The sequence below is a fragment of the Procambarus clarkii genome, chromosome 58 (assembly GCF_040958095.1).
Source record: "Procambarus clarkii isolate CNS0578487 chromosome 58, FALCON_Pclarkii_2.0, whole genome shotgun sequence".
Taxonomy (NCBI): Eukaryota; Metazoa; Arthropoda; class Malacostraca; order Decapoda; family Cambaridae; genus Procambarus; species Procambarus clarkii.
In genome coordinates, this window is record NC_091207.1 from 11,220,500 (window position 1) to 11,235,915 (window position 15,416).

The window sequence follows — 15,416 nt, forward strand, 5'->3', positions numbered from 1 at the left end:
ACCTTCGAACCCTCACAAGGCAGGTTGGAACTCAGAAGACGCATCCATCGGTCCACCGAGCCCCAACAGGGGCTTCCAGGGGCCGTAGGGTAACAACTGCGGGAAGTCCAGGAGAGGTGTTGCTAACCGATTAAACACCTAAACAAACAAGGGGAAGAGGATAACACTGAAACCCCTGCGACGTATACAATCATGGGGGCCTAGCAGAGGACCACCAAAACAGTATCAGGGGAACTATTGTCCCATAAGGCAGACCCCCACCAGGCAAACGAAAACAAAAGAAGAGAAAAACCCCGCAAAAGTACACCGTCCCCAGAGGCAACAGGAACCAGTCGCCGCGTAGGTGACAGGTCGCGCAACACCTTGACACCCTAACCAGCGTGACACCACTTCTTACCCAAAGCCAAACAATGGCCCCAAGTCCCAGCTGGCCCCCAAGGATGAGGCAATTGCCGGGCAGCAAGAACCCCCACTGGAATGCTTCCCGAACGCCCCAGGGAAGATAACCCTGATACGCAGGGGCAGTACTCACAGGGCACTTAGGGAAGGAAGCCCCTAAGCGCATGCAGCCCCGGCACTGATGAGGTACTCCTGGCCACCACACACCACAACAAGACAGCAGAGAACACCACACAGGCAAACACCGCCCAGGAATTTGAGGCCAGAGAAGTGTCTGTCCCGGTTGACATTAGCTTACGAACTGGAGTATTATGCAGCCAGCACGGTGAGGTCTGGTGCCCTACCCCTCTTGAGGAGGGGAAGACTGTGCGGACGAGCAGCGCGGCAGTAGAGTGTGACGTTTGCTTGTTTCCTTGGGATTGAAGGGAGTTCTACCTCTCTGTTCGATATTGTTTTAGTTTCTTACCATAAGGGGGTTTGTTTTGTTATGCCTACCTTTCTGGGTGCCTAACCCCGGTCGATGGCAAATAAAGAAAAATCCCAACCACAGGGGTTTTCCAGGGCCATTGCTCCCTGAAACCTCTTTGAAGGGGGCCAGGTTCTGGCTCATGGTCCCTGATAGGTCTGAACTCCATAGCTAATGTCCCAGCCTAATATAAAATCACATTAGCCCGATAAGCTCCAGGGAGCCGTAGGGGCTTCCCTCAGAAACTAAAGAAAAACCACGCAAGAGGACAACGCACCCATTTGGAACAGAGCCGGCAGCTATGAAAGGTGACAACTAGCTGCACAGTACCCTGTGCCTCAACCAGTACCGAAACTACCCTCACCCAGTGGCAAACAATGGTACATAAAATGCCACAGTTAACTCCAAGGGCAGTCAATCACCGAGCAGCAAAAGACCTTGCGGAGGTAGACCCCAAGGTGACCTGTGGAAGGTGGCCCCAAGCCCCAAGGGCAGAACTTACAGGGCACCTAGGGAAGGGGACCCTATGCGCATACAGCCCGATTACTTGTGAAATCAGCCACAGAACTGGGGTGCGGGTAGGGCTCCCCCACCTTCCCGGGAATGGGGGATGGTGTACAAACAACAGCGCGGTGATGTGGTGACGTCATGCTCATTTGCTCCATTTCATTTGGAGAGTTTTGTCCACTAGTTCAGCTTTCAGTAGCAACATTTTAATCAGTATAGGGGTTTGTTTTGGGGTGCTTACTTTCTAGGTGCCTGACCCGGGCATTGGCAGACAGAATGCTTCCAGCCACACGGGAATTTCTATAGGCCATTGTTCCGCGTGTCTCTCTGAGGGGGGGGGGGGGGGAGAGCAGGTTCTGGCTCGTAGTTTCTGATAGACCTAGAACTCCATGTGCATTGATTGATGCCAGAGTCTAATATATTCATATCAGCCCGGTTAGCTCTGGGGAGCCGAAGGGGCTCCCCCCAGAAAAGTAATTATTATATATCAAGCCAAAGGTCCCAAGAAAGTCAGTGGTAAAGTTCAACCTAAGAAAATAGTTATGAGTAGAGACAGTAGAGGATGTTCCTTCCTCGTTAAGAAAATGTGTGATGTATGGGAAGAACTGCAAAGTTTTGTTGAAAAAACTCACCCAGATAAAGCTATAGCAGGCCATTACATTACCCTTTTTAATGACAATGTGATGTCTCACTACAGACACGTGTTAAAACATAAGGAAAAACAAGTGTTTTTAGACAGATTCTTAGTAAGACAAGCAAGCAGTGAGCCACAACCAGGTCCTTGTGGCATGCCTGCAAAACGTAGGAGAGAGAGTATTCCAGAAATGTCATCAGTGCCTGATGTTATAATGGAAGGGGACTCCCCTTCCAAACACTAACACCTCTCCTCACCGTTTCCAATCGCCAACAAGAGGCCTCAATAAAGGTAAGATATACTGTAGTACAACATATTAGTATTCTATATAAAATGTACAGTATTTGTAAGTTAATATTTTTGGGTGTGTGGAATGGATTAATTAAATTTACATTATTTCTAATAGGAAAATTCATTTCAGTTTCTGTGGAGAGCCCATTCGGCTCCCCAGAACTATATTGGGCTGATGTGTATATATTAGACTGTGGCAACAGTCAATCGAAGGAGTTCTAAGCCTACCGGGGACCAGAGCCAGAACCTGGCCCCCTCAAGAGAGGAAGAACAAGGCTCTCTCAAGACTTCCCCCTCAAGGAAGAACGGCTCATGGAAGGTAACCATGAGGCTGCAAAGGCAGTACAGTGTACTTACAGGGCACCTAGGGAAGGCAGCCCTAGGTGCAAGCCGCCCCAGTACTCATGTGTTATGTCTGGCTCACACACCACCAATACACAGCAACAACACCGCACTGCAGCACAGCGCAACGAGTGGAGCCAGAGTGATCGACCGTCACCAACACAACAGCCTCTTGAACTGAGGAGAGTTGCCAGCGTGGCGGTCTGGGACCACCCTCCCCATCCCGGGGAGGGGGGTTTGCGCAGACGGATGTGCGGCATTTGTTGTGACGTCATACTTGTTTCCTTGGTTTTGATTGGAGAGTTCTGTTATTAGTTCGGCTTTTGGGTTGTAATTTATTTGATCAGCAATACTGTAGTTTGTTTTGGAATTCCTACCTTTCTGGGTGCCTGACCTGGTAGATGCGCAGGTTGCAACCTGCTCTCGCACAAGACAGCACATATATGACTTATTGCTTACAGTCACTATTTCGCTTATAAATAAGTAGACATTTGACATATTTCAAGCAATATTTTTATTCACGGCACTAACTTTTTCTCTCAGTTTTATTAAACAATAGAGATTTTATACAAAATTTGACAATATCCTGAGTTACTTTACAACATATTTAAATATTTTAGTTTTGTTTTATTATTTTTATAAAACTGTAATATCAATATAGGTAAAGGTTCCGTACTAATTATAATATCTTAACATACTAAGAAGGTTAGGTTAGGTTGTGGTTTTCTATTCAGCTTTTCAAGGTAAACTCAAATATTCACAATAAATTAGTATGTCACATATGCACTTATTCATAAGCAAGTGCGAGAACGGATTGCTTACAATTACAAGGGAGTGTCTTTAGGCATTGCTCCTCGTGCCTCTCTTGAGGGGGCCAGGTTCTGGCTCTGATCCCCGGTAGGCTTAGAACTCCTTCGATTGACTGTTGCCATTGCTCGGTCTAATATATACACATCAACCTGGTATAGCTCCGGGGAGCCTCCGGGTCTAACCCAGAAAATGGCATTTCATTACATTCAACGCTGGTTTTATGAATTATTGGTTTATGAATCTTCTCTTGGAAAGGATTAAATTCGTAAATGAAGGTACCACTGTATATAACATAATACAGTAATACACAAAGAATTAGACAACATTTTCCAGTTTGAGTAATGGAAACTAAATCCTCTCAAGTATATTTCATTAACATATTATATTTCATTAACATATAACATTCATTAACATTAACATAGGCGGCACAGGCTTACCTTGCATAATTTCATCTGTAACTGAGCTCATCTGACACTTAAAGACATATCCAAGGTAGCAAGGGGCTTCTCCACTTAACTCACGACAGATAAATCCAAAGTGGTCATTATTTTTAACTCCCTGGAAGTAACAGTGATAAATCCAGTTATAATGTAATTTAAATACACAAAACATAAAGCCTTAAAAACTATTATATATACTAATCATTATAAACATTAAAGGCTTCATATTAAGGCAAGTAAGGACTGTATTCCCAATCTCCTATCCCAGCAAATTATACCTCACTATAAAATTGTATGATAGAGTATACTGTATTCATGAAATAAGATGGCTATCACCACCCTTCCCCCTCCATTAAAAACAATTGTATGGAATAAACTAAACAATAAACTTCCACTTTTAAACTCAAAATAAGAAGGATCCATTATCGAGGCGTAATCTGGGTCTCGCCACAAGGTTACGAGATAACCAGTCACAGTATCTCGTAAGCCACAAGGGCCTCCCGCATCTCCTTCAGCGGGATACGGGAAACCAAAAACCTCCGGAAGGAGGTAACCGAGGAACCCAAGGGAACCCAGAACCGGATCTGGGGAGGAACCAAACCATATCAAACTCGTACAGGGATGGGGGGATAGAAAAACCCTTACCCCTGTAACAACAAGCCCTGTACCACGAGTACCACCCAAGCGGGGTCAAATGGGGCCTAAGCCCCCCAGTCCCAGGATTCTCTAATTCAGGAACCAGGGCCAAGCCGTTCTCCAAACCCTCTGCCTCTGGAGAAAAGACAGACTCCACCAGAAAGGCAGGGATGAAGGGGGGCCCGTTGGCATGACCCAAAAGCCCCGGCAGGAGGAACAGGCTCGAATGCCTCCGCTGCCGATCCGTAAGGAGCAGTCCCTGAAGCCATAGTTCCCGAAGCCGCCCGAGTCTCACCACCAAGAAAACCCTGCCCCGACTCCGAAACCCTCAGATGTTTGGGAGCTGGGAGCAAGGGGTGGGAGCAGGATGAACCCCAGCAAGGAAAGGACAAGGGGGGTGCGGACGAAACCAGAGTTGAAGCGACTAACACCCCAAAGTCCAGGTTAATATAACCAAAGCAGGGCAGCCGCAGGGCAGTCGCGGGGCAGCCACAGAGCATCCGGATAGACAATTAACCTAGAGCATTGCAGCAACCTAAACTGTGCATGCAACGCAGATATTACCTGCACTCGATGAACAGCATTATCGGACTGGGTGAACTGGAGTACACGCAAGGAACATCACTCACAAGACTACGTGTCAAACGTGTCATCAACCCAACAGGTAGCATGGCGGAGGCAAAGACAGTGAATGTCATCCTGAGCCAAAGGGACAGAGCAACCTTCAAACTCGCATGAAGCGAGGCCGGACTCGGAGGTCTCCTCCATCGGTGAGTGAAGACCTCCAGTCAGTGCTCACTGGAGTGCTCCTCCAGTGAGACCCAATGGGGGTTCCCAGGGTCCTGACTGCTAAGGGAAGCCCAGGCAAGGTAGTGCTAACCAGTTATCCCAGAACTACCATGCATACAAACCAAAAGCTGAACCCCTGCGACGTGTGCAATCACGGGGACCCAGCGGAGAGCCACCAAAATCATACAAGTGGTCCTACAGAAACACCAAGAAAAACCCCACCAGGCAAAAGAAAAGAAAAGAAAAGAAAAGAAAAGAAAAGAAAAGAAAAGAAAAGAAAAGAAAAGAAAAGAAAAGAAAAGAAAAGAAAAAGAAAAGAAAAGAAAACCTCACAAAAGCACAATGTCCCCCAGGGGAACAGAACCAGCCGCTATGTGTCTATCAAACAGCTGCACAGTATCTTGCGCCCCAGCCAGCGATGATACTACCTCCTACCCAAGGTCAAGCAGGTGTAAGAACAACCCCAGCTGACCCCAAGGGCAGCCAATCACCTAGCAGCAAAAGAACCGTGCGGAGGTAGTCTCCCAAACGGCTCATGGAAGACAACCCTAAACTGCAAGGGCAGTACTTACAGGGCACCTGGGGAAGGTGACCCTAGGTGCATGCAGCCCCAGTATTCTTGTGTTACTCCTGGCTTGCACACCACCGCACAAAAGAACAACGCCGCTATGGACAGCACTGCTTAAAAGGATGGAGCCAGAGTCAATTGACCGCCACCAATCACAACAGCCTCTGAACTGGGGTTGGGTAGCCGGCGCGGGAGGTCTTGGATTCCCTCTTCCCCCACCCGGGGAGGGGGAAGTTGCGCAGACAGCAGTGCGGCGGCTGTGATGACGTCATGCTTGTTTGCGTATTTTCGATTGGGTAGTTCTGTTTGCTAGTTCGGCTTTCAGTTTGCAATTTTTAACTAGCTGTAGTTTGTTTTGGAATTCCTACTTTCCTGGGTGCCTGACCTGGTAGATGGCAGACATAAGACTGCCTCCAACTACATGGGGGTGTCTATAGGCCATTGTTCCTCATGCCTCTCTGAGGGGGGCCAGGTTTCGGCGCTGGTCCCCGGTAGGCCTAGAACTCCATCGACTGACTGCTGCCACGGTCTAATATATACACATCAGCCCGATATAGCTCCAGGGTGCCGAAGGGGCTCTCCACAGAAAATACCATAAAAGCCAAAGCTGTACGGAGCACCACAGGCAGAAAAAGCAGGGAAGTCAGCGGAGAAAACCAAAATCATAGTCAGAGCAGGTGGTGCAGAGGAAGGGGGCCAGCAGATAGCAGATACCTCAACACCTTAATAGCAAGGTAAGAAATTATATAAAGCAGTGAAGCACTGCATTGAATTTTCCACTTAAGTGTGACAGTGGCGATGTTACACGGTGATGATATGTGGTGTGAATGATAGTGATTAATATTCAATTCTCCTATCTTAACCCTTCTTTTTCTATATTACTCTCCTGTTTCCTTCATGCTAATAAACCCATCAGAGTGGGAATCTGTGATATAATAAAAATGATGATGATGGCTGCATATTTTATATATATATATATATATATATATATATATATATATATATATATATATATATATATATATATATATAATATATATATATATATATATATATATATATATATATATATATATATATATATATATATATATATATATATATATGGTGCTCAATAACAACAACAGTGTGTAGTCAAAATAATTGTCAACATTTTTACTTAAAGTTAACATAAACAAATATTTTCCAATATGATATTTACCTGGCAACAGTGGGCAATATCTTTGAAGTTTTTGTTCAACTGGACTGACTTCATTTCTGGGTTAATCAACTGGATTTCACTGCGGCCAATGTGGAATAACATGGTACGGTTGAAGTCCTGGCTCAGCATCTGAAACATTCAGTACATATTCTTTTTCAAGGAGTTATTAAATACCTTATTTACACATAATATAGTGCTTGTAGTTCTTCTATTACAGTACAGTTATACAATTTTTGCATGTGATATAAAATCATATAAAAGCATATAATGGTACTGTATATACAAATGTTTTCAACCAAATTTAGAGTTTAGTACTTCCGTTATTATTATATTATTATAACCTATATGACCAGAAGCTTTTGTGGATATTGTCTGTAGCCAGTACCAGAGAGCTTAGCCAATCCCTGCTAGCACAAGTTACATCAAGTAGAAAAGCCTAAATTGTAAATTATGTTTCCCACATTCCAAGTGGAATGATTTATATACAGTACAACCTCGATTCAACGTACGCCGATTCAATGAATCTTCGGCGTAGTTCGCAGACTTTTCAGGCCGGATTTACTCACCCGGTTCGACAAACAATGGTTCTCTGAAGCGGGGGATGTTCGGATGTACTTACAATGTTGAGACAGAGTTCACAGACTGGTGGAAAACTTTCCCATTCTATCACAGATTACAATTAATAATTCTCTCATATGACAAGTTCAATCACACAAGTGGACCACACATGTGGGCAACAAGTGGACCACACATGTGGGTCCACTTATGTGGACCCAGATGTGGGCCCAGATGGAGTTTCACCATGGGTTCTGAGAGAATGTGCATCTGAGCTCAGCATTCCACTTCACCTGATCTTTCAGGCATCCCTGTGTACAGGAGTCGTAGCAGACGTGTGGAAACAGGCTAACATAGTTCCAATCTACAAAAGTGGAAGCAGGGAAGACCCCCTTAATTATAGACCTGTATCATTGACAAGTGTAATACAGTAGTGAAAGTATTGGAAAAACTAATCAAAACTAAATGGGTAGAACACCTGGAGAGAAATGATATAATATCAGACAGACAGTATGATTTTCGATCTGGAAGATCCTGTGTATCGAATTTACTCAGTTTCTATGATCGAGCCACAGAGATATTACAGGAAAGAGATGGTTGGGTTGACTGCATCTATCTGGACCTAAAAAACCAGCGTTGAATGTAATGAAACGCCATTTTCTGGGTGAGACCCGGAGGCTCCCCGGAGCTTTACCGGCTGATATGCTAATGTCAGACTTTGGCATCAGTCATGTGTATGGAGTTCTAGGGCCTACCGGAGACCACGAGCCAGAACCTGGCCCCCCTCAGAGAGGCAAGGGGAGCAATGGCCTATAGAAACCCCCGTGTGGTTGGAAGCATTCTATGTCTGCCATCGACCGGGTAAAGCTCCGGGGAGCCGACGGGGCTCTCCCCAGAAAAGGCTTTCGACAGTTCCGCATAAGAGGTTGTTCTGGAAACTGGAAAATATTGGAGGGGTCACAGGTAAGCTTTTAACATGGATGAAAAATTTTCTGACTGATAGAAAAATGAGGGCAGTAATCAGAGGCAATGTATCGGACTAGAGAAATGTCACAAGTGGAGTACCACAGGGCTCAGTTCTTGCACCAGTGATGTTTATTGTCTACATAAATGATCTACCAGTTAGGATACAGAATTATATGAACATGTTTGCTGATGATGCTAAGATAATAGGAAGGATAAGAAACTTAGATGATTGTCATGCCCTTCAAGATGACCTGGACAAAATAAGCATATGGAGCACCACTTGGCAAATGGAATTTAATGTTAATAAATGCCATGTTATGGAATGTGGAATAGGAGAACATAGACCCCACACAACCTATATATTATGTGAGAAATCTTTAAAGAATTCTGATAAAGAAAGAGATCTAGGGGTGGTTCTAGATAGAAAACTATCACCTATGGACCACATAAAGAATATTGTGCGAGGAGCCTATGCCACGCTTTCTAACTTCAGAATTGCTTTTAAATACATGGATGGCAATATACTAAAGAAATTGTTCACGACTTTTGTTAGGCCAAAGCTAGAATATGCAGCGGTTGTGTGGTGCCCATATCTTAAGAAGCACATCAACAAACTGGAAAATGTGCAAAGACATGCTACTAAGTGGCTCCCAGAACTGAAGGGCAAGAGCTACGAGGAGAGGTTAGAGGCATTAAATATGCCAAAACTAGAAGACAGAAGAAAAAAGAGGTGATATGATCACTACATACAAAATAGTAACAGGAATTGATAAAATCGATAGAGAAGATTTTCTGAGACCTGGAACTTTAAGAACAAGAGGTCATAGATTTAAACTAGCTAAACACAGATGTCGAAGGAATATAAGAAAATTCACTTTTGCAAACAGAGTGGTAGACGGTTGGAACAAGTTAGGTGAGAAGGTGGTGGAGGCCAAGACCGTCAGTAGTTTCAAAGTGTTATATGACAAAGAGTGCTGGGAAGACGGGACACCACGAGCGTAGCTCTCATCCTGTAACTACACATAGGTAATTACATGTTTATATTTACTACCTCAACATTTTTATCACACTTCAAGCATGCAAGTGTGTATAAATGATAGATTATAAACTTACTTTCAGATCATTATCAAAAGGACGTAATCCGCGGTTCCTCTGTGTCATGCTGCCAATGGAACCTGTGCGAGTTCTCATCCCCTGATCCTGATTGTGTGATGACCTGGTGAGGAAATAATAACTATACTGTACAGGCCATCATGCCAAAAAACCAGTGTTGAATGTAATGAAATGTAATTTTCTGGGTGAGCCCCGGAGGGTTCCTGGAGCTTATCGGGCAATTGTATGTTATATTAGACCGGGACATTAGCTAAGGGGTTCAGACCTACCAGGGACCAGCACCAGAACCTGGTCCCTTCAGAGAGATTTCAGGGAGCAATGGCCCTGGAAAACCCCCTTGTGGTTAGGATTTTCCAGGGCCATTGCTCCCTGAAACCTCTCTGAAGGGGCCAGGTTCTGGTGCTGGTCCCTGGTAGGTCTGAACTCCTTAGCTAATGTCCTGGTGTAATATAACATACATTAGCCCAATAAGCTCTAGGGAGCTGTAGGGGTCTCCCCACAGAAAACTAGTGTTAAATGTAATGAAATGCCATTTTCTGGGTAGAACCCCAGAGGCTCCCTGGAGCTATTAGACTGATATTAGCTAATATTAGTACTGAAACACTAAGTCAAGAAACACTACTCTAAACTTATCAAAGTACAGGGTACCTCAGTTTAAGAGTTTAATCCGTTCCAGGAGACAGCTCGTAATCCGAAAACTCGTAAACTGAAGCTAATTTCCCCACAAGAAATAATGGGAAATGAATTAATCCATTCCTGACTACCCAAAAACCTCACTTCAAACTAAATTTTATACCAATGGAAGATGGTGAGGAGGAGGGAGGAGAAGAGGAGTTACTGTTTGGAAGGGGCGTCCTCTTCCATTATAACATCAGGCAGTGAGGACTTCACTGGTGTGCACTCTCTGGCACATTTTGCCTGCATGCCACTAGGACCTGCTTGTGGCTCACGGCTTGCTTGTCTTACTAAGAATCTGTCTAAAGACACTTGCTTTTCCCTACATTTTAACACTTGTCTGTAGTAAGACATCACATTGTCATTTAAAAGGTCAATGCAACGGCCTGCTACAGCTTTATCTGGGTGAATTTTTTCAACAAAATTTTGCAATTCTTCCCATACTTCACACATTTTCTTAATGAAGAAGGGACATCCTCTACTGCCTCTACTCACAACTATTTTCTTAGGTTGAACCGTACCACTGGCTTTCTTGGGAACCATGGCGCGATATATAACAACAAATTTTTATGCTCAAATGGCCAAAAATCCAACAAAAAACTGTAAATCCTTGTGAAAAATTCAGGCGGGATAGTCACTGGGCGTGAGGCACTGGTAAACTGAGGCGCGATCGCCGTGCCACCACGTGCTAGTCGTCCTATACGCGTATCAACACCCTCGTCTTCCGAGGCAACGCTCGTATTCCGATGTAAATTTTCCGAGCAAATCTTGCTCGTATTCCGAAAAACTCGTATACAGGGACACTCGTATTCCGAGGTACCACTGTAATGTATTGTGGCTCTATAGTCTAACTAATCAATGTTGATGGCATCAGATAGTAAACTGAGGGCTTCCCATTTCCCTAACACATTTGCAATGTGGTGCTACCATCTAATGACAGTGGGTGTAATAGTGTGTTTGGGGTCTTAGCTATTTCGGAAAGAGCCTGGTTGATTTTTGTTTCAAGGTAGATTTAGAAAGGGGTTGGGTAATTTTAAGGATTTGTGTAATTACCTAAGTGTAGTTACAGGATGAGAGCTACGCTCGTGGTGTCCCGTCTTCCCAGCACTCTTTGTCATATAACGCTTTGAAACTACTGACGGTCTTGGCCTCCACCACCTTCTCACTTAACTTGTTCCAACCGTCTACCACTCTATTTGCGAAGGTGAATTTTCTTATATTTCTTCGGCATCTGTGTTTAGCTAGTTTAAATCTATGACCTCTTGTTCTTGAAGTTCCAGGTCTCAGGAAGTCTTCCCTGTCGATTTTATCAATTCCTGTTACTATTTTGTACGTAGTGATCATATCACCTCTTTTTCTTCTGTCTTCTAGTTTTGGCATATTTAATGCTTCTAACCTCTCCTCGTAGCTCTTGCCCTTCAGTTCTGGGAGCCACTTAGTAGCATGTCTTTGCACCTTTTCCAGTTTGTTGATGTGCTTCTTAAGATATGGGCACCACACAACAGCTGCATATTCTAGCTTTGGCCTAACAAAAGTCATGAACAATTTCTTTAGTATATCGCCATCCATGTATTTAAATGCAATTCTGAAGTTAGAAAGCATAGCATAGGCTCCTTGCACAATATTCTTTATGTGGTCCTCAGGTGATAGTTTTCTATCTAGAACCACTCCTAGATCTCTTTCTTTATCAGAATTCTTTAAAGATTTCTCACATAATATATAGGTTGTGTGGGGTCTATGTTCTCCTATTCCACATTCCATAACATGACATTTATTAACATTAAATTCCATTTGCCAAGTGGTGCTCCATATACTTATTTTGTCCAGGTCTTCTTGAAGGGCATGACAGTCATCTAAATTTCTTATCCTTCCTATTATCTTAGCATCATCAGCAAACATGTTCATATAATTCTGTATGCCAACTGGTAGATCATTTATGTAGACAATAAACATCACTGGTGCAAGAACTGAACCCTGTGGTACTCCACTTGTGACATTTCTCCATTCTGATACATTGCCTCTGATTACTGCCCTCATTTTTCTATCAGTCAGAAAATTTATCATCCATGTTAGAAGCTTATCTGTCACCCCTCCAATATTTTCCAGTTTCCAGAACAACCTCTTATGTGGAACTCTGTCGAAAGCCTTTTTTAGGTCCAGATAGATGCAGTCAACCCAACCATCTCTTTCCTGTAATATCTCTGTGGCTCGATCATAGAAACTGAGTAAATTCGATACACAGGATCTTCCAGACCGAAAACCATACTGTCTGTCTGATATTATATCATTTCTCTCCAGGTGTTCTACCCATTTAGTTTTGATTAGCTTTTCCAATACTTTCACTATTACACTTGTCAATGATACAGGTCTATAATTGAGGGGGTCTTCCCTGCTGCCACTTTTGTAGATTGGAACTATGTTAGCCTGTTTCCACACGTCTGCTACGATTCCTGTACACAGGGATGCCTGAAAGATCAGGTGAAGTGGAATGCTGAGCTCAGATGCACATTCTCTCAGAACCCATGGTGAAACGCCATCTGGGCCAGCTGCTTTGTTCTTCCCGAGCTCCTTTAGCATATTTTCCACTTCATCTCTAGACACCTCTATCCGCTCTATGTTGTGCCATATAAGCAGTTATTTCAGGGTGGATTGAGGTTGGCTCTTTACTGAGCTCTTTTACCCCTTTCAGGAGGGGAACAAGACAACTTGAAAAGGTACTTGTCCTTCTAAGGCATAAGGTCACACTCAAGAGTTTGGCATAATGTCTGTGTTCTATGTAGGACAATGACATGAGGCATAAGGGGAGCTACCAATAGATTCTAGTTGAGTAATTAGTTAAACAGTACACACCTAGAAGTGAATTTCAAAGCTTGTATAACTCCCCTGCATTGAGACAACAGTTTCTAGGGAAAACTAGCTAATAATTTATTTTTCACTGCTAAGCTCAGGAAAGTGATGTTGGGTTGTTAGGATGAATGTAAGAAGATGGCTCTCTTGCCTAAATTTGATCCTTGATAAAGACCATTTGCAAAAGCTCCTTATCAGGCTTTTGAAAGGCGAAGAGAACTTACCACAATAACCTTGTCCTGGTAGGTGTATTTGGCTCCTGGCTAAAGGAGCATCCGAGGGATCATAGCTTAGAAATGAAGCACACTATATATATATATATACAATACTCTGTACGCAAAGTTTGCAAGTACTGTACAGTATTATCCAAATATGAAAGAAGGATATGGTTTAGCAAATATAGATGCACTTGCCTCCTTTGGGGTCCAGAATATGCATATGAATAACATCAAAATACAGTACTGACTTATGAAATATATGACTAGAATCTCCGCTGACTGTCCTGAGACGCTGCCTAAAGGGTTCAACATTTGACAGCTCTGCCTTTCTTCCTGCTTCATTCTCGGCTTTTCCCGCCTTTTCTCCAGAACCTAAAAATTATCAGAAACATTCATAAAAACTTTATGATGAATATCCATTACAAAGGCAAAAAATTAAAAAATCTTCACATTATATATACACACATTTATGTAAGATACTGACAATAATATTTATATGAATCAAAACAATACAGGAAAAAAATGAAAAGCAAAAGCACTCACTATCAGAAGTTGACTTTTCACATTCTCCTCCTGAAATACTTGAGGACCTGTGAATTGTTACAGGTACCATATCAACAGGCGGAGGTAAGCAGGTCTGGGCAGACGCTGGCAGAAATAAGTCCGCAGATTGTGGTACATTTATAACATTAGGACTCTCAGCTGGAGACTCTGGAGCCTGTTCAGTGCTTGACCACAGAGAAAATTTCACTTTAGAATTCTTCTGGCCTTCTTGATTGTCTTGCTCTTGCTTCCCTTTATCTGGCAATTCTATTTTACCTAGGTCCTATTCCAATTAAAAATAATACATTAGTAAAATTAACAATATACTACATTATAAATACACACTCTTACTCCATATAATTACCTAAGTATAAATACGCAAATGTAGCTACAGGTAATAATCAGCGTTGAATGTAATGAAATGCCAGTTTCTGGGTGAGCCCCGAAGGCTCCCTGAAGCTATCTGGCTGATATAGTGCTATATTAGTTGGGGTCATTGGTCGCAAGAGTTCTTGTTGTCTACCTGGAACCAGAGCCCGACCTGGACCCCTCAAAGAGGCGCAGGGAGCAATGGCCTATGAGCACTTTATATTTAAAGTATAGTACAACCTCGATTCAACATACCACGATTCAATGAATCTCCGGCTAGGTCGTACACTTTTCATGCCGAATTTACTCACCCGGTTTGACAAACAATGGTTCGCCGAAGCGGGGGAAGTGTGGATTTGCTTACGATGTTGGGACAGAGTTCACAGACTGGTAGAAAACTTTCCCATTCTATCACAGGTTACAATTAATAATTCCTTGATATGACAAGTAGGATCACACAAGTGGACCACACAACAAGTGAAGCATATTAACCAAACACCAGCCGAGTGGTCCACAAAAATGAATGACTGAGTTTCAATGATTTTCGTTCACCGATTTGTGGCACATGTATCTTTGCAAATTAATTTAAGGGCCGAAGCGTGAATATCTAGCTAATGTGTCGAAATCTTCTTATATACATTTTCTGTGACGAAACAAGATGAGTGAGGGTGGACAGATAAGGGAATACTGTGCTGTAAACCTCACTTTACAGTGAGGTTTCATTCACTTTCGTCTGTGTCATCATAGTTCAGTGACCCATGACTTTGAAAGTTAATAAATCATTTCTAAAACCGGTGTTTTAATAGCTCCTTATTATCCTAATTAAACTAAATTAAATAAAACCAAAAATATACTGTAATATGATAGACATCTGCTACTTGAGAAGTTATTCATGTTATTGGCACAAGAACTCCAGCGCGAGTGGATGGGTTTAATCCGTGTGCACACAACACCATGAGTATTTTGTTCGATTTCGTCGCCACAATTCGGTGACCTACGGCTTCGAAATAATAAAATTAATAAATCAGTTTTAAAATAAGTATTTTT

The 15,416-nt window shown here is 43.0% G+C and overlaps 1 protein-coding gene across 1 annotated transcript in view; it reads right to left on the reverse strand.

Annotated features, from left to right (window-relative positions):
* The window catches only part of plx (PTB_TBC1D1_like and TBC domain-containing protein plx), a 172,384-nt gene that overhangs the window by 120,897 nt on the left and 36,071 nt on the right, over positions 1 to 15,416 (reverse strand). Inside the window, exons 7-11 of the mRNA XM_069306560.1 lie at positions 14,001 to 14,283; positions 13,706 to 13,829; positions 9,718 to 9,820; positions 7,084 to 7,212; positions 3,887 to 4,007 (exon numbers count right to left, since the gene is read on the reverse strand). Of these exons, the coding sequence (XP_069162661.1) occupies positions 3,887 to 4,007; positions 7,084 to 7,212; positions 9,718 to 9,820; positions 13,706 to 13,829; positions 14,001 to 14,283 (760 nt within the window). The remainder of the gene's footprint in view (positions 1 to 3,886; positions 4,008 to 7,083; positions 7,213 to 9,717; positions 9,821 to 13,705; positions 13,830 to 14,000; positions 14,284 to 15,416) is intronic.